The sequence below is a fragment of the Melopsittacus undulatus genome, chromosome 7, assembly GCF_012275295.1.
Source record: "Melopsittacus undulatus isolate bMelUnd1 chromosome 7, bMelUnd1.mat.Z, whole genome shotgun sequence".
Classification (NCBI taxonomy): Eukaryota; Metazoa; Chordata; class Aves; order Psittaciformes; family Psittaculidae; genus Melopsittacus; species Melopsittacus undulatus.
Genome location: NC_047533.1, coordinates 70,193,699 through 70,214,305, shown reverse-complemented (window position 1 = coordinate 70,214,305; position 20,607 = coordinate 70,193,699). Strand labels below are relative to the sequence as shown.

General features: G+C 40.4%; 1 protein-coding gene across 1 annotated transcript in view; it reads left to right on the top strand.

Annotated features, from left to right (window-relative positions):
• The window catches only part of LOC101874819 (N-deacetylase and N-sulfotransferase 4), a 77,333-nt gene that overhangs the window by 36,498 nt on the left and 20,228 nt on the right, over nt 1–20,607 (top strand). The window contains exons 4-5 of the mRNA XM_005151495.3: nt 5,543–5,728; nt 7,527–7,655. Coding sequence (XP_005151552.1) covers nt 5,543–5,728; nt 7,527–7,655 — 315 coding nt within the window. The remainder of the gene's footprint in view (nt 1–5,542; nt 5,729–7,526; nt 7,656–20,607) is intronic.

Below are 20,607 nucleotides of genomic sequence, written 5' to 3'. Positions count from 1 at the left end.
GTGTATACCTTTGTGTATCTGTGGCTTTTTAAAATCAACAGCCTTTAAGGGATTCCCTTAAATGTAAATTGCTTGAGAACCAGGAAACTGCCTTTAGCAAGAGCCCTCAAAATTATTCTGTTTTATGTGTTATTAAGATATTTATCATTTCTACTGTTTCACGTCTAGTTGGTGCAAAGAATTTACATAGAAATCATAAATTTACATAGAATCATAGAATAGTTAGGGTTGGAAAGGACCTTAAGATCATCCAGTTCCAACCCCCCTGCCATGGGCAGGGACACCTCACACTAAACCATATCACCCAAGACTCTGTCCAGCCTGGCCTTGAACACTGCCAGGGATGGAGCATTCACCACTTCTCTGGGCAATCTGTTCCAGTGCCTCATCACCCTCACAGTAAAGAAATTCTTCCTTACACCTAGCCTGAACTTCGCCTGTTTAAACCTATTACCACTTGTCCTACTGCTACAGTCCCTGATGAAGATTAATATGGTTACATGCTCTAGAGCCTGGCTAAGGAAATGTCAAATGACATCTATTTTGATTATTTTTTAGCAATATTTTGGGGCTTTTGTTGTTTTGTGGGTTTTTTTGCTTTCTTGTTTCTTCGTTTTTCTTTGTTTGGAGTGGGGGAGGGAGGGGGGGGTGGTTGGGTTTTTATTTCTATAAGAAGATTCCCAAATCCTCTAAAGACACTAATTGATTAAGCCTTAGATTACATTTTGCAAACTGATATCTCACATATTCTCCTTGTTTATAGGCAACGCAGTCGATACACAGAGGTAAATGGATTGCACAAACAGAAGTCTCTGATAGTACTATCCCAAAACCAAGTTTTCACTGCCATCCTTTAATCACAAGATATCCTTCCTCTCCCATTTTGTACTTCCTTATTTGACAAAACTAAGTAGAATACATTGAAGACAAAGCATGTAGCTCATTGTTTTGTCCCTCGATTTGCTTGCTACGTGATTATCTTCTGCACCCATTTGTGAACACATGTGCCCAAAGCATGGCAGAAACAGGGCAAAAACTGTCGTCAACTAAAAAGACAGCTGTGATCTGATAGGAAGAAATGAAAGACATATACAAACCAAATTCATTTGGAACTTGCCTAGTAGCCCTCTTTGGCTTCAATCGCCTGTTTATAAACCAACTACTGATGCACATCAGCACTTCCTCTGCCTAAAAGGAAGCACTTCCTCTTCCCTTCCTTTTGAGCTGCCCCAACCACAAAGATATAAGCTTTTAATATACCAGTTAAATACAAAGAATATGAAGACCAGTGACCACATAGCGAAGGCAAAGTATTTACATGTGGTGAAAAGTGAGTCCAATTTGTCCCATCAATAATATCTGTAGTTAATGTTGGGAAGGAGATATGCCCACTAGGGATTGCTTCTAAAATGTTTTGTAAATTGTCTCACATATAGGATAACACCATACTTTGCAGACAGGATGAGATTTATTCTGTCTAACCTTAAGATCCTTCTGAAATAGTCCATCTTCATTAGTACTTTTGTCCTTATCAAGAGTGTGCTCTGACAGCATATCTCGAAGACTGCCTCTACCTTCCAGATTCATTTGGTACCAGAGGCATGCAGAGTCTATGTGTTTCTGAGCCATGTAAAGCTTCTGCCATGCTGGACTGCCTCTTTTCATTTCACATCCTCAGAAACCTAAGATCTCAAATCCCAACATCTTCCCTGTCTCTTGGTAGTCTGCTGCTGTGCAAAGCATGTCTAGAACAGGAGTCATGGGAATAACTGGGAGGCTTCTATGTAAGACTAGTGAAAAGCTGGCTTTTCCCATGTTCCTGTCAATCCTGGAGCCAACTTTGACACCAGAAAGCCCATTTAGTTAATAGCCCTTGTACTGGCTGCTAGGTGAAAGCAAATAACAACACACAGAGCCCCCATATCTCAGTAGCAATCACCACATGTTTGCTGAACCATCTTTTCTAGCTTAGAGAGCTTTTCAACACATCTTTAAAGATTATAATTGATTTAAAAGGAATTGGAGGCTGTAATATATATTCAATAAAAATTACCCAGAAATGTAACCCTTGAGAGCAAAAAACATACATCCATAAAGGATAAAATACAACACTTTTGTGAGTGTCGACAAGCAAGAAAGTAGCAAATTTATTTACCAAATGAGAGAAACTTTAAAAAGTATTTTAAAATGGCAGTAACACCGTATTTCTTATAGGAAATCTCACCCATGTGCATCAATACTAGAAATAAATTCCAGTACTAAAAATATGCAAAGCTTATGCAAAGCTTTTTACTTCAGAAGGTAACATCTTAAAAAGTACTGCATTTACTCTACCCCCTGCTGTTGGACAAAATCAAAAGGTTTAGCAAACTTATCTGAGTTTGTATTGGTAACTCTTTCATCTAATAAAAGTCTTTACACCAAGAGAAATCCTGCAGTTCAACTGGCGGTGGGAAAAGATCTACAGTAGTCATGAGATTGAAGAGATTAAAATCATAGAATCATGGAAGTGTAAAAGGTTGTTGTTTTATTCTTTCTCTGACAATGGCCAATACTAGATACTTCTGCAAAACAGCGACCTAGAAGAACAGGAATGCCAGTTGTGTTATAACAGATTGAGGTTTTGTTTCCTTTTATTTCTCACTGCATTTCAACAAGGACTTGTAATACTTGGCGCAATCAGAAGCTGGGGGTTTTGTGTCAGACAAGTTCCTGGTAATATAAATAGTCAGTCTTACACAGGATGCTTTTTATTCACATTTCCAACATGTGCTCACAGAAAAATTGCTACAGGAATGCAAACTTACTTATTGAGGATGTATCTCCTTCTGGAGAGCAGTGCTCATTTTGTGTTACCTGCCCTTTCCCTAGCAGAGGACACACAGCAAAAGCACACACAGCACATGCTGACTCATGGCAATCACAGCTCTTTGCTGTACAAACAAGAAAGAGGTCGAAAGAGGTTAGGAGCTTCAAGCAAATCTTCACTTGCTTGAACCAAGCTGATAATTGAGAGAGAGAAGCAGACTTGGCAGATTGCTTCAGCCATTTAGATCAAACACAGAAGTACCAGTCCTACTCATGGGCACTTTAGAAGGAGCAAAGATGAGCCAGGCTGCCTTGGCAGATTCCAGCTTCTCTGGTTTGGGTGCATCAGCATTACTGCTGCTGGCCAGAAGTGTGGGCACATGCAGGCATCAGAAGAAGATTGTTTTGGGTGGGTTTTAGTCTGATCCACCTACCACAATCTCACCGGTGCCTGAGGACATGAGGTGTACTCGTGAAGAGTCTGTCTAGCCCTTAAAAGAAGGCAGGTTGTGTGCTCCCAGACTGCACTATAAAACAAACCAATGCGTGTAGAGCCATACAGAGACAACTTGGGGAATTTCCTGCCAAAAATACAATAACTCTTTTAACTATCCATCTCTCTGCATCCCACTGGTTGTAACAGAGATTATTCTCTAATGATGACCTTGCCCAATACACTGCTGTAGCTTCAACTTACACTGTAATTTAAATTAGAATTTAAAGTCTCTTCATGCACAAGTGAAATGGGAATACAAATTTAGGCTGTCCAAAATCAATGGCTCTGTGGCCCCAGCTTAAGCATGTAAAGGAACATACATAACACTGCTGCTTTCATTGTCAGAATGGTTCACAAATTTTCCTAAGTAGACAAACACATGCACAAAACTTTTGAAATTAAAAGAAAGGAAGTATTTAATGTTAAATCTTGTTATAAATTGTTCAGTAGAATAGATAAGAAATATACTTCGTATAGGCATCTCCCTTTCTGCTCAATGTCTTAGATTGCAGTGTATACTCCTGTAACACATTAGGTCTCAATCCCAAAATAATTTAATAACAAAATGAGAGGAAGAAAGGAGAGAAAGCATCAGAAATCACTAAAAGAGGACACAAAATATTTCATTTACCTGAGTAAACTGAACACAAAACTGACAGAAGAAAATCTGATCATTTGGTAGTTGTGTCTTAAGGTCACATTGAGTATCTGAGTGACTGACACAGATTTGTATGCTGAACTATGTAGTAAGTCTTATTCAGAAGCTAATTAGCTCTTTCTATTAAGAACTTATGAAAAGGTGCCTTAATTTATTTGTGAATGGCAGATTACCATGTCACCATTCTGTTGCCATGGCAATACCAGCAGCAAAAAGGAAGTAGAGAAACTGGATTTTTCATGTTTTGGTCCACGCAATACAGACATGTCATTCAGAGCAGTGTTCATTCTCTAGCTCAGAACACATCTGCCTTATGTTATGTGTCTGTGTACTCCCCAACACAGGGTTGGTGAAGGTTTGGAGATTCCTGTTAATACAGTATACGCCAGTTAGCACAGTGTATTTGACCGCATGACCATCATCAGTTACTCGGGCAGAGTAATAAATAGCTAGATTTGTCAGAAACTTTTAGATACAGTTTTTTCCTTTATACTGGGAGTACTGGGAGTAAAATTAACTCAGTTCACACTCAGAATGTGGGAAGGGATCCTGCAAGAGCCACAGCTGCAGGACACTCTTGCAACCTGGAAATGGTGTGAGAAAGTGGAAAAGGGCTTTGGCCCAACCTGCTGGAAACCAGCCTTGAAAGAAGAGGCAGACCGCAATCGTCCTTCATGCCAGTAGCTGGTGACAGACACTGGATGCATCTCTGAACAGTCATTCAACTCATTTAAATTAATTACCTTGTTTTCATATGAAGCTTACACTTGAAATGTTCTGCTCAATTTTAAATATAACCTGGTCTATAGATGTAGTTATCAGCCCTCGTCATCAGATGGGGTTTTTCAGACAGCCCACACTGAGCTGGGAGCAGAAGGGATGAGGAACAGAACAAAGGCAAGAGAACATCAGCAGCGAATGAAACACGCTCAGCATGCTCACAGTTAAGCTTCTTCCTTAATTCTCTCTGCCTGCACATTAACTACCTCATTGTGCCATGTAAGATATTTTCAAGATAACCTATAGATTATATTCATGAGAATGCCCATATTTTCTCATAGAGATGGAGCTAAGTATTTATGAAATGAAAAACATGTCAGTCAAATTCCAGCTTTTTTTCTGCTGCTATCTTAACACCATAGGAAAAATGTAAGCAGATTCAGAAGCTATAGGGGATAGTTATCTATTTATTAATTGAATCAGGAAAGTATCTTGCTTATATTTCAGAAATAGGAAACAAATAATCCTGTATGTTACTGCAACCATTTTTTCCATCTGTTTACTCCTCTAATGCTGTTTGATACCTTAGTAACAGTATATAATGAACAGGCAGGCAAACCTATCCCATGTAACAAAAACACAACATAATCCAAAAGGATTATTTCTCATTCCACAGCTATAGAACTGTTAATTCCAGTTCCCTTCATCTCTCTCCTGTTTTAACCTTGTGCTACATACCAACAGATAGAAGTTTGCCCAAGGACAAGAGCTTTCCAGCTGTCCGCAGGAAAAATAAGCTTTGAAGAATTATGTGTTCCTTTTCTGTTCCAAAATGTATTCCTCCCTCTCCTGTGTTGCAGGAGCATGGCATACCAATTGGCATGGGATACGCTGTGGCTCCGCACCACTCTGGGGTTTACCCAGTTCACATCCAGCTGTACGAGGCCTGGAAGAAGGTTTGGCACATCCAAGTGACCAGCACAGAAGAATACCCGCACCTGAAGCCTGCACGGTACAGACGGGGCTTCATCCACAATGGCATCATGGTACACTGCATTTCCATGCTTCATAGCAATAGTACTTTAAGTGACTCAAAAGTATGCTATTTTTACCAAATGCCTCAAGTTTTACAGCAATCATTAAAATTCTCTGTGACCAAGGATTTGTAAGGATGCAAAATAGTGTATTTATTATGCAGCCACTTAAAAAATCACACAACTCAGGCAACTGCAAATGTAAACCTCAGAAACTGAATGTACTTGTAGTTCCATCAACTAACAACCAAGTTATAAATGCATATTTTGAAATTCATTAAACTGTCTAAGACCTATGTTTCAAGCTCTGATTCATCTTTATGCATGAAAGGATTAGGAACCCACCAGCTGGGAAGGAAGGTGAGCAGTTGTGAGCAATATCCTCCAGCAAGTATAACACTTCTCCAAGGCTGAGAATTCCTTCTGAGCTTTGCCTTGGAAACTCCCAGAGCCAAGGGCCAGAGACATGATCGACTCCTCCAGACCATCCATTTGTGTGAGAAGAGAAAAGGTTCCTCACATACATTCTTCAACTGCATGAAAGGCAGGAAACAGTACAAAATCATTTGGCCTGACTTACCAGCTAGCTGCAGCCCTATAGCTGTTAAAACACAACATGCATAACTGCAGTCCCAGGATGCTTATAGTCCCGGCTGACTTGAATATTGCCTATGCATCCAAAGTCAAAACCAAGAAGTTACTGCACAGAGCCCCATTGCTGTTGGAATGGACTCAAACTCAGCTGTGCATTTACACGTGTATAAAAATACTCTGCTCAGAATAGGGTTTGTCCTTTGAACTGAGTAGAAAAATGCAAACACTGACTGGAGGGAAACCAAAGGCCTTCCCCAGGTGAATTACATCTCTGCAGGGATTAGGCAATAGAATCATAGAATCATAGAATAGTTAGGATTGGAAAGGACCTCAAGATCATCTAGTTCCAACCCCCTGCCGTGGGCAGGGACACCTCACACTAAACCATATCACCCAAAGCTTCATCCAACCTGGCCTTGAACACTGCCAGGGATGGAGCATTCACAACCTCCCTGGGCAACCCATTCCAGTGCCTCACCACCCTAACAGGAAAGAATTTCTTCCTTAGATCCAGTATAAACCTCTGCTGTTTAATGTAAGCCTTGACAGTTGCTGTCTTTACTTGACCACAACCTTTTGATAGTACCTGGGTACTAATGTAACCAACCCATCTAGCTCTCCAAGACAAATATGTTTTCAGTTCCTGAGGTGATGGGAAGCTGGCCTGGAGCTGCTCTCACACAAGCATCCCACCATTCCTGTCCATATTTCACAAACAGGAATGAGGGCTCAGGATGGTTTCCAGGACTGAGGAAAGTACAAAGCAACAGGTCTTTTGTGGTTTGCAGCCCTGAGTACAAATTCAGTTCATTGTCTCAAGAACAGTAAAATGAGTGGTCTGAGATAGCAAAGATGACCAGGAAGTGCTATTTATCTGCAAATAAACCAGCATTGCTGAGGGAAAGAGAGGTTTGGCTTTTTGTTTTCTTCTTCTTGCACAAGCCAGGGCTCAATAAAAGAGTTTGCATGAAAACTCAACACTTGTGTCACAGCCTTTCAGACCTCACATCTGGAAATCTCCACATCTACGGGCCATGCTTGTTTGCCACAAGAGCACAGAAGGCCCAGAGGAGACCACAGATAGCCATGACAGAGCACAGAGGCAGAAAGGGTTGCATCTTTGTTTCCTTGAGTGGATGGAGGGATTCGGGTGGCTGTGCCAGGCTGAGTTTGCATTGAAGTTAATGCCGCAATGGCGCTGTTATTTTGTTCTCAGGTGCTCCCTCGACAGACCTGTGGCCTTTTCACTCATACCATTTATTACAAGGAATATCCTGGGGGTCCTCAGGAGCTGGACAAAAGCATCCAAGGAGGTGAACTCTTTCTCACCGTTCTCCTGAATCCTGTAGGTACCTTCTTTTGCTGTTCTTTGGACAAGGTGACAAACGGGGAGGAGGGAGAGAAAAAGGGAGGAAGGGAAGGAGATCACTTTCCTTCGATCTTGTTTGGGAAATAAAAGCCAAGACCACTTGCCTAGAGGTAACAAGCAATTTAAGAGGAAAAGAGTGAAATGTGTTCTGGTAATTTGTAACTACACTTGTATGCAATAAGTTACCGGAAAACGCATTAATTTCAGCTCCATCCTGTTTCAGGTCCCTGTGAGAGAAGAGTAACTAACTTGTCTGAGACTGAAAAAAAACAGTGAGGGTAGAAAAAAAATCAGTGATTTTATTCTAATTTCCCTTTTTTTCATAAGCTTGGGTCTTCAGGCACTCCTGATAGAATGCCATAGAAACCCCTGCGCTCAGGCCTCATATCATTTCCCCACCACTGGCTCTTCAACATAGTTTCTGTGAAGCTAAAACCACCCCAACAGTACATAACCTTCTAAGGAACTTCTTTGCTTTGCTCAGTGCAGCATTTCTTTTGCTCTGTCAATGGTACATGATCCCTATATTCATGTATATATGTGAGCAGATGTTAAAAAAACCTATGTACAAGCACCCACATATGTGTGTATATATATATATATATATATATAATTTAATGAAAAGTGCCACAGACTTTATGGATGATGTTCAGAGCTATCCCTCAGTCGCAGCTAATAAAGCGATCTGAACTGTGCTGTGTTAATATAAACATGCACACACAAATATGACAACATGATGTAGTTGGGCTTATCAAGGAGGAAACCTAATGCTATATTTTGATATATAAATGCTATACTTTGAAGTCACAACTCTCTTGATGTGAACAACAGTCTGGTGTCATTTAAAACAGCAGCCTAGAGGTGGAAGGACAAAGGATGAGAACAAAAAGAAATTACACATCAATTATATTTCTTCATTGTCCTGCCTTCATCCTGTCCCACCCCAACAAGCTGGACCACTCACAAAACACCCTGTGTCTTGCCAGGTAGCCTAATTTTCACTGGTTTTAAATTGCTGTACTCATGGACTTCTAGGCAGAGTTAAAGATACTTCAGGTGGAGCTGACTCTCAAATCCAGGTCACTTTTATTTAGAGATCTAAATATAGATTTCGGTATTATATAATTAAATGCTTATAGGTGAACTTTGGTTGGGGAGCCAAGTTGGTTTCTGAGTCAAAGATCCAGTGAGCTTTAAGAAATGGGACATTTCAATTAGGAATTTTTCTGTGCCATACATGTGACACCTAATTTGAGAATAAAACCTATCTCTGTTCTTTATCCTATCTTTCCATAACCTTCAGTGCTCTCAGGCTGGCTTCTCTTCCCATAGTTTTCTTAAGTGTAATTTGGCTCATCTCTGTCCTGAGATGCTGCTGGAATTTATCCTTACCTTCATCACGTTATCATTATCTTTGACCAATAGCTGTGTACTTTTCACTTACCCAAAGTTTTTCTCGGACTCAGGCAGTGCATCAGTCTGTAGCAGAGTATGTTCTTACCCCACAAGAGATACTTTGAGTAGCCACAACTCAATCACCCACCATGTCTAAGCCTGTAAGCATGCTGACTTCTTTCCCACCAGCTCACCTTTCTTTTGTCAGGTTTTTCTTCCTGATAGTCACAAGCTCAAAAATGCTTATTAGAAATCTCAGCTTTTCAAACTTTTAACCAGTTTTGTCCAAATGTTCTTACCAAAGCCAGGCTGAGGCTATGGAAAAGGGTAACCCTTCAATTAGTCTAAAATGTAAAGGCTGCTACTGAACTCTGAACAAAATCAGATAGCCTATGCCATCATTTATTACATTTTCCACAAGTCATTAGCCTGGGCACTTGAGGCAGCTTCCCAGTAGGACCAAGCTCAGAGGAGCTGGAGCACCTTCCTTCTGGGAGCTCTAATAATCCAAGCTCCTTGTGCCAGCCCCACAGGAGGTTTCCTTCAGCCAAGGAAAGAAAAGAGCCAAATCCCTTCCTAGGCAGGTCTTGCAGAGGTTGTCCTGATGAGCATGGCACAAAGAATGCTTGAGAAAAGCAGTTGCTACCATCTGCATTTTAGGTTTCAGGAGTGATGCAGCAGAAGCAGGACCTTTCTTAGGAAGGCAATACATAACAGCCAGCAAAGCATGCCAGATTTAATCATGCATCTGTGATGTTCACGACAGAGTTATCTTCCAAAGAAAAGGGGGGCAGGGGGAGGACATGGGGAGAAAGATTTTCTTTGATTTTCTTCAGTACATTAAGTCATTGCTTTGACCAAGCTAGGTTCCAATAACTTGAGAATACATTATATATTATTGGGTGCTACTTGAACAGCTGTTCTACACTGTTGATGTTTGATTCCCCCTTCCCACTTTTACGATTTTCTACCTTTACCTCATCAAACCTGATATTTTACTGAGCTAAGAGACACAAGTGAAATACTGACACATGCTTCCCTAACTCAGAGTAAGCACAAATCTGTTCTAACATAAGTGCTTATTCAAACAGGGAGAAACAATTTAATCCTGTGTGAGCTGAAGTAAGAAATACCACAAAACCCCACCATCATTCAAGTCAGGTTGGCACACTATCCTATGAAATATGCACTGACTGACAACAGTAAAAGCAAAATCTAGCCTTATCTCAGATGGAAGCTGGTGTGAGTAGGAAACAAAATCATCTACATTCAGACATCCTTTTTCTTTTGTTAAATACCAAGTTTGGAGAGCACACAACGAACAAATGGGAAGACTTCAGTGTAAGAAAAGGTGTTTTGGTGGTTAATTTAAAGAAGCTTATGGATCCGTATCTAAAATCTATGGTATCTTCTGAAAAGGGTCAATAAAGCGCCGATTCCATTGGCCAATCACAAATTCAGTTAAATAAAAGAGTATGCTTTGAATGCTATGTGGGCTCCCATTTGGCAGCAAGTACATACTGCAATAGCAACAAGGAACTTCCCATCTTATAACCCTAGAAGCATTTCATTCATTAATAAGCTTCCTTAGTATTTGGATATCAACCTGTGCAGTTCCGGGGATTACTGCAAGCGGTTCAACATAAGCCAGTGTGTGCTCTCCAAATGGATTATGGAAAAGAACAACAGTCTGGAACAAAAAGGCCTTTTAAAAACCATAATTTGCAATGTTGTTGTTGAGTCCTATTGAACAAGATGCCTAATGTAGTCCATGGATAGAAACCATAATTCTTAAATAAAATCTTAACCAGAATGCGCCGTACCCCCATCATAAAGGCTGCTTTATACCTTGTTGCAGTTATCCTGCTTCATGTTTTGCAGGACAGGGATTGCCTGTACCTTTGTTTATTATTACATTATTGACATTGTTGAAAAGTATCTTTCATTTACACAGACCAGTGTCCTGGTGTGGAGGAGATCTGCAGAAATAGCTTCTATTAATTCTACTGCCATGTAGTTGCACAAGCTCTCCTGCTCACTGGCTCTGCTGTCAAGCGGGTGTGTGCACTTGCCATCAGCATCAGTGTGAGTTCTGTGCACACAACCTGGGGCGAGGGGAACCCCTCCACACACCCAAAGAGCTGCCAGGCTATCATGACAGCTGAAGTGACATACAAATTAGGTGTGTTATTATCATAAAAGATCATATTCCAGAGTCCAGGATTGTGTTAGATATCAACTTATGCAGCTCATTACCTGCCCTGTGATGTGCAATGCTGCTCACTACCCTGCCTGGTTTGAAAAGCACAGGTGCAACAACAAATAAAAAACAACCAAACAAAAGGAATATCTGTTTTCACAGAACCTTTTCTACAACTAGATGTAGAAGTTTTCTCCATAAAAATGAGCTAACTCATAAATAATTGCTAATACACTTCAGAAAACAGAAATAAAGTGAGCTGTGCAGTTCAATGACATTTTCCCAAAACAGCTAAAGTAAGGGCTGGTCTCCCACACATTGCACAACTGCCTCTTTGTTCCTGGCTTCTCTTTTGTAGGCAGCTGTCTAGTTTCCTCCAAATCAAAACCCTGGACCTGGATTTTGAGAGTGGTTTACTTTAGGGTCTGCTCCCAAAAGCCAGTCTGGACAAGGGTGCTTTGGCTTTGAGTCTCTGCAGACCTTCAACACCATTTGCAGCAAGCTATCAATTCTCATGTTTTCCCATTCTTTCAATCCATGTCCTTGAGTGTGCAGCATGTTGTTATTAGTGCCATGCATAAAAACATCCCTCAAAAGCAACAAGATAGCTCTCTATTTCAGACACTTAGAATCAGACATGCAAAATAACTGGTATATTTTTGAGCCATAAGTCCAGAAACACCATGTGGTTGAAGCAATGTAGACATGAACTTACTCAACGAATGGATGAAGAGGAGTAGCGCACACCACATCCCATATGCCTACCTACAAACAAAGCATCATTGCTGCAAGGCATCTCCTTACTGCCACATGGAAGTGACCAAAGCTGTTGGAGCACTAAAACCAAAAGGCTTCTCTCACTTTAAGTTTGCCTCATTGAAGAGACATTTACAGGAACCTGTTGCTTATTAAGCAAACTAACAACACTAGCTAAAAAAGTGCATATTTACCCTCCTCTAAAGAGAGCGGAGAGAACACACACACACACACACATTTCAACACAGTCTTGTTCAGACTGTTTCAAATTTGAAAGATAATCATGGTGCTTGATTAAAATCTGCACACCATCACCTTTTGCTGTGGATTCCAGCTCTTCAGTTGTCTAAAAGCAAACTAAAAGTCAGCTATTTCTGGTCTTCTAGCTTAAGATGTCAGGGGCAAAGAAACAGGAATTTGGAAGGTTGTGAGTAAGTGGTGACACAAGGTGGTGAACAAACTTTAGCACAAAGAGCAAAAAATGAACTAAAAAAAACCCAATAAACAATCTGTCCCCTCCAAAATAATAAAAAACAAACAAAAAAAACCCACCTCACCACTAAAAAGCCCCCAAAAACCCCAACAACTAAAGCACAACAGAACCAAAGTCAACACCAACTCTAACTTGCAGGAGGACTAGTGCTGGCTTTTCAGCCCTACAACTCCTACAACTAAGGTGTTCTCTGCATTGCCATCAATACATTTAATAAGTCAATCACATTCAACTGAACCATCCTCCAGCAGAGTTAAAAAACCAAGTAATACATTATGGTTCCTTCCATCACATGAATGAAAAAGTCTTGCACGAATGATGTAGCTGAGGGTTTCCAGGCGCAAAGCAGGGGACATGATTTGTAGTCGTGTTTATAACAGAATTTGGGCAGCGAAGATGGGTTGCAAATGGCAGCACAGAGAAGTTTATGTTTCCTTAGGCTGTTATGACATCCATTATAGTCTTTTATCCCATCCCCCCAGACAAGTGCAAGTAGGAGCACAACTTAAATAATCTAGTTTTGATTAACCTTGTTTTTTCCATTAGTTTGATTACTGGAGCACATTTCAAGAATCATTAGATGTGGGGAAGCAAATTCGCTAAATAGGAATAATGTATCAGATAAGAAGAATTTATTCACAACTAATGTAGGGTCAGACTAAGGCAGGGTCAGACTGCAATTCTTCACAATAACAGCATGCAGTAACATGGACATTGCAGTATATCAACTGCAACATTATTTCTTCAGTGAGTATGCATATTCCATGTACTTCGTATGTGGGAAGTTCACAAAGTGGCCTCGGCAGGGAGCACGTGGGAGATAATGAAGATTTTGCATCAGGTAAGGAACCTGCAACTAAATCTGCTGGCTTTTCTGGACTATAAATCATGCCACCAATGAAGGCTACTAGGAAATTCTCTTTTTTCCCCCCCCGTGCCTTATCAAGTGGGTGGTTTAGACAAACCCTACCCATTACTCAGGCTTGAGTTAGCAATTTTAGCAACTGTATTACAAATAAATATCAAGCTCATATACCAAGAATGTCTGCACTTGCACGAGGCAATATCACAGAAATGGTTATATTAGGCAATCCCAAGTGACATCACATTAGGATAAAGAGTTTGCAGAAAGATTGTCAAGGGGATCCTCCAATGCTTGTTTGTTTTAAATGGCTTCTATTAAATCCCCTGTGGCTGAGCAAGATAGTTTCACTTTCTTATTTCTGAAGCCTAAAGATGAGCCATGTCTGGCAGAGGTGATTTAGTAGTATGCATAGCAGGCTGAATTCCAAGACAGACAGAAAACAGACCATCTTTTCTTTGAGTTTTAATGAGGGTTAGAGGAATCCTAGCCAGCCCTCTCCAGGACCCAGCTAATGCAGAAAGCTGTTCAAGTCTAGAGTTTGGGGCTTATTCTTTGCATAAACAATTCAAAGCAAAGCTCATTAAAGTTAGTGGGAAAAGTCTCAACAGAGTGGGTTTGAAATAAACCTAAATAGTGCAACTCCTTGAAAAGGTATCAATCTAGCCCTCCCTGAAGGGTTACATTCATTTGGAGGCTTAGAACAGTAATAGGGAGCTTCAGATGTATTTACAGATAAGGAATACATATACAGTTTGGGGCAGAAAATGAGGCATTACTGTACTTTTGGAGTTTTCATTTACTATTTTATACAAGAAAAAAATGAAATGTTCAAACTGAAATACTTTGTTTCCTTGCCCAACCAAAGCCAGATGTTCAATCAGTGCTATGTTATTATAGATTATTGTATATCATAGACTTTATTTACTTTGTACTTTGACAAACAACATCACTAAATCCTAATTAGGACAGAACTCCTAAAGGTCATTGTGTTAGCACTGCCCTGTCAGTCATGAAAATAAAGCAGAAAGATTATCACTTTCAGTAGAAACAAGCAAGGGAAGAGAAGAAAAAAGATAAAGTTCTCAAATTTCAATCAATCATCAATGTAAGAAAAGTTGTATAAAACTGCTTTGTGCCTAATCTAATTCTGATAATAAATAAAACTTTTGCAAGACTGTTACCCCTGTGCTGTGCCAGCATCTATGCCTGCATGAATTGTAGTTGGATCTTAAAACCAGACACTACACTACTACTTAAGAAAGTATGTTGCTACTTAAGACATGTCTTCAAAACCAGGAATTTAATACCAAAGCACATCAGATGGGAAGAATACCATGTCCTCAGTCTGAAGATGACACTACCCAGCCATGGAAATGCAAGCAAAAATGCTCTGTCTCTGACCAGCATCTAGCAACCCAATCCCTTGTGACAAAAAAGACTTAGGTTTTCTGCAGTTGTGCAGCATTCTACTGCTTCCACAGATAAAACAGCTTAAGACTTGCAAAATTCATTTACTTTTTAAACCACTTTGAACTGCATTATTTCTTTCTCTCTCTCCCTGAAGCTTGCCAATTCTTCACAAGCTTTTTGCAGTGCTCTGAGCTACTTACAAAGATATTATTTAATGTTTACTTCCTTTGGTTATATAACTCTAAAAAACCATATAGCACCTCAAGGACTTCAACATGTCAGTCATTTTCAGCACGTTTAAAATTCCACTTCTCATTACTTTCTTAACTTAGTTGTCCTTTAGAATAAGGGTCTCCAGAATGTCATTGTAAAATATCCCTTCCTCTTTGTTCCCTTCAGTAGGGCTGTGTAACATTCCCTTTCTTTGCCCCTTACCAGGAGCAAACAGGGAGCACAAGGTGAAGTGAGCAAAAGGGATGAACAAGGCAAATCCTTTCCTTTGTTTTAAAATGAAACACATGTACATTTAGAATTAAGGAACCCCAAAATATTCAGAACATACAGCTCCCAGACTGAAATACTTTCATCAGAAAAACCATATGAAAAGTTAGGGAACTCTGCTGGGTCTTAAATTTAAGGAGGATTTACCACATCCAAATGTCAAGCTCAAAACTAAGTGGGTTCAGTCCATGTTCTCTGACTGCTGCCCTTCGTTCAGTCTCCTGAGAAATGCTCTGATATATTTAAAGCATGCTCTTACAAATTGTTTCATATATCACATCCTCAGCATCCCCAAGGTCTTCCAGTATCTCTTTTCTACTTCATCTCCTTTACTCCCCTGCTTCACAGACAATAAAGAACAGCCATAAACATTTAATAGCCAAGATAAGCTATTAAAACAGCCCTAAATATTATTGCCCCTACAAACAAAATGAGTAATTTCTCTCAAAAACCAAACCAAAACAAAACCAAAACCCCTTTTTAAACCAGAGAGCTTTTTAAGCCAGCAAGTGACAGCACAAAACGAACCTCAGTCAAATACAATGCAAATAAAAGTGCATCAGACTTTAGAAGAACCAGCAAGATCCACTTGCTCAGTTGAGCAGTCAGGTAATTGGATGTACTCACCAGCCTGGTATGTGTTCTTCTCATTCTCTGTTCACCTGGAAAAGCTAAAGGGCGACCCTTACTCCTGCCATCCCTTTCCTGCAGTCCCCTTCCTATTTTCTGCTCTGCTCCAGCCCCATTTCAGGTTTGCAGCCACCAACCCCTTTTACAAGGCAGTGTCAAGTTAACACTGAAACCAAAGTAGATGTAGACCTTGCACGGACAAAGTATGACCAAATGTTTGGCACCAACTGAACAGTAGAACACCCCACAGCAATTAAATCCCACATAAGACCCCCACCATATCAAGCCATTCCCATATCTGTCCTGGTCACAGATGAACACAGTGAATTAAGATTTTTTGCAGCCTGAACCAACAGGGTCAGGTATCCATAGAGAGGTGGTTAAACTTCAGATCGCCACCAAAAATCAGCTTTTTACTTATATTCAGTGTCATAATTCATTAAGATGCTTCTCTTTTCCTGTTTTCTCCTTCCTTGTCCTCGTTGTTACACACATAAACATAGCTGGGCTAACTCCTCCTTTCCTCTTCTTTTCAGGGCATGTTTTAATTCAGACTCCCACTGTCTCCTTTTGTTAGTTCTACCATAAAGAGCTTGCACAGGTCATTCCTGCATTTTATTTCTATATACATACATATATAAAAATCTCTTTACTCTAGATTTATACCTGCATCACCACAGATTATCTAGAGACACAAGCATACCCTGTACAAAACGGTTTTGTTCACAAAGCCAGCAAAGTAAGACATTTGCAACTGACAGACCAAGGCATTTTTAAATTAAAAAAAATAATAATAGTAGCAGAAAAAGGGAAAATTTAAGCACTTTTAAAAAAAATCTCCTTTTCCTATTTCAAACATCCTTAAGAAGCTTTAACCTGAGATGAAAAGTGGAATATGGCTTGCAGAAGGTCAGCTTCTTTTACAGGAATTTGGTTGTTGAGAGAGAAATCAGACTGGTGGTTGAATTTAGCAACAGCTACAGACAGGCCATAATAAGGTGCATTTCTTTCCTCTTTGTCAGTGTCATGGGGATACTTTTAATTTTGAAGGCCACTTAAATGCATTTACATTTTTAAACTCTCACCATAACTAAAGGGTTATTTTTCATTTCCAGCCTGTCAGATCTAGATTCTGCATGTCCCACATGTGCCATACTTTGAAGGTTTTGTTCTTGGTTCCTGCTCCCACTCACCACAAAAACAGATGAGAATTACATGTTATTGCTTCGGAATATTAAAAGTAAATGCAGAGAGGGGTTAATTTGTACCTTCCACAAGAGATTTGGGAGTGTTATTATGAAACATCTTGACTGTTAATCGTATTTTTCCTTTTATTTGCTTTGTTTCTCTGAGCATAGCTGTAGAAAGAATAAAAAATAACCTTGGGTATTGTAGGAAACATGCTGCAATACAAAAGTAATTCATAATACTGTGCTGCTAAGGGCTCTGTGAACAGAGCATCTCAGCATATTTCAGGAACAGGAAAAAGCAACCTCCCCATGACAAAACTGTCAGTACTGGTTGAGCCACCATTAGCAGGCTACTACCTACAGGGACAGGCATGTACCTCCTCAGCATGACAAGAGGGATGTCTTCACTCTACCAAATTAAAAGGGAGTTTTGTTATTAACCAGCTGTGTCAGAATTTGTCTTAGTGGTCACAAACATACCAAATCAAATGAAAAAGGAGAGAGTTGGGCCTGATTCTTCTCTGCATTGGGGCCCATTAACCTGCTAAGCCAATGTAAAGAACCGTTTCAGTGCATCAGATGAACATCCTAGTGGAGCACAAGAGTGGCCACATGTTCATTCCCTGTAGAGAGGAACAAGGGGTTGCCATCCCAGGGACATCCCAGAAGGAGCTGCATGGGCAGGAAGTGATGCAGTCATTAGCTTCTGCATGATGCAGTCATTAGCTTCTGCCTGAGGAGGAAGAGACAATCTCTTCATTCCAAAAAAACCCCATATTTCATGTGGGTTCAGCAACATAAACACCTGTTTTGCTCCTGCCACAGCATGTAATAAGGTTCAATATGATCAACATACATTTGTTTTGAAAGCTAGCACACACTACAAAAGTGCCTCTATCTACAGCACAGTCACCCTTTCCCTATAGGTATTTCCTGTTGCAGCTGAAGGTCCTGTAACTGATAACATGATAGAAATATAATACAATCATAAAAGTTGAAGCCACTTTTATCTTCCAAATGCAGGTGTATGATTAAATCTGCTTCAACCTCACTCAGGCTTTTAAATCTGTTTTCCCCTTTGTAAATAATTCTTTTTTCCTTCATCCTACATGGCTATCCCAGCTGCAAAGAGCTGGAAGAGGAAAATATTATCCCATAGAAACTCAAGCCTTTAGCAGCATATTTAGAAACTAATTAGCTTGAAACTATGAGCATTAATAAAAGATTTCAAGGATAACACATCTCCCTTCCATCTTCAATTACATTTTCCTTCTTTACGAAAGCTGATACCCCACACCATGAGTTTTGGTGCTTTACCAGAATTACTTCCCAGCAAGCTAGGTGATGGCAGAAATAGTAATAAATGGCTGTGTGTCAACAAGAGGGTTACTGGGTAAAGGGAAAAAGAATCTGTTACCTTCAAGCACACAGCACAGGATAATTCATTAAAGTGTCAGGAGCAAGTTTTAAAGGTAAAAATGAGCTGACTCAGAATCCTCTGATTATTGAAAATGAATCCTTAATAGAAGTAAATGGACAAGAACAAAATTTCCTTGCTGTGTCTGCTATTCAAAATTAATTGGAAAACGGCTGATTTGAGAATATTATATCCTCTAGTGAACTGAAAATGCTGCAGGGTTTTTTTTCCCTGAAAAAAAGCAAGAGTGAAGAATTAAATTAACTCTGAGGATTGTTTGCTCAGAGTAGGCCACCAAAATGGATTAATTAATCATCATTTATGAACACTCCATAACATAGAGCAGTCAGCTTGTCATAAAACTGCTAGAATAGCAACATGACAGTAGAACACTTATAAAAGCAAATGATAAATGTCCTGTAGCTCCAATCTATATCAGCTTGCCTGGCACTTCTTTCTTTGCCATCTGAAAGGAAATATCCTGCTGAAAACACTTATTCAGTATGTATGAGAGATCAGTTTGAGTAGGATGACTTAAGTTCTACAACTCTGTGTGCTATGCTGGGCCCTGGGCAGTAAAGCCCACAGGGAAGATCAATATTGCTCCAAGAGACTTTACCTCCCTCTACCTGGAGACTATGAAGTGCCACATTAATGATAATAGACATAATTCGCTCCATCATTCAAAACAGTTAGAAACAGATCTTATTGCAGCACATCTACAAAAAGGAACATCAGAGAAAGTAATTTATGTCTGCTTATCCGAATTAATGATCATTTTGACCATTATTTGCCATCAGCAGATAGGTGAGCATATTTCTCCCACAGTTCAGTCAGCTCAGAGGATTATGTTTTAATTCGCTGATTAGAAGGGTAAATAGAGAGAGCGACAACTGAAGATCCAGATTAAAAAACCCAATTTATTTAAGTCCTACTGAAGTGAATGGTATTGAACTCAATCTGTGCAGTACTGTGCTTCCTCTCTGATATTAACACAGACAGCCCCCCAGCAACACACTAGACACCTGCAGCACTAAAACATATGTTTTATCCCTGAACGTGGTCAGTTTGTCAACCTTGAAGTCTATGTTTACTTCAGGATTGGCTTCATTCTGCCTAGATATCTTGCTTTCCCTAGAACTCTACAGAGTAGCCAGGGGACATCTCCAAGCTGCAAAATGACAAAAGTTAATCCCTGGTGAGAGCAATTTGACAGGGCATTCCCAGCTGACCCACAGTGTATATGCAGGGAGGCTCAAGCACACAGCTTGGCTCAAAAGCAGTGCTCATAAATATTTATCACCATAGTTAATAGCTGTTTGGCAGCCTGGCCGCTGCTGGCTCCCCTGGTTTAATGCTGTCTGGTAGCTTACAGACTGCAGAGTAGAAAAGTCTCCTCTTCTTATCCAGGAATCGCAGCCATACAGGTACTACATGGGTAGAGCAAGCTCTTAATTGTATCGCATCGTATCCAATATGGTCTACATAACTGAGGTTTAATGTCATGAGACAGGTTAGTTTTACCCTACTGATGATGTGTTCTTGCAATAGTAATCCTGCTCAGTACGAGAGGAACCACAGGTTCAGACCCCTGGTGCCTGCACTTGGCTGAGGAGCCACTGGCATGAGGCTACCATCTGTGGGCTTATGACTGAACGTCTCTAAGTCAGAATCCCGCCTGGACGTAGCAATACCACAGCACTGCCAGCTCCTCAGTGGGCTTGTGATAGTCGTCACTGGAGATTGACCCAGGAAATGACAGTCTTGCTCAGAACATAGGAGAAGGAAAACTCCTATCTTCAAACCCAGGCTGATGGAGCTCGTCCAGCCGTGTATGGTCTGCCATCTAAGAGAAGGACACTCATAAAACCTACAATCTGCAGACTTTGCTGTCACCATCCTAGCTCGCTAGGCCTGGCAGTTAAACCTCAGGTGTAAAGGATGGGGCCAGTTCTGTGCAAGCTGCACTCACCTAGAACATCCACTGCACAGGCTGGCAGGGCTTGCTCTCACTTGTTGGTATGGACAGGTGAGGGTCGAATCGGTAGGTGACAAGGTGCATGGGAAGCTG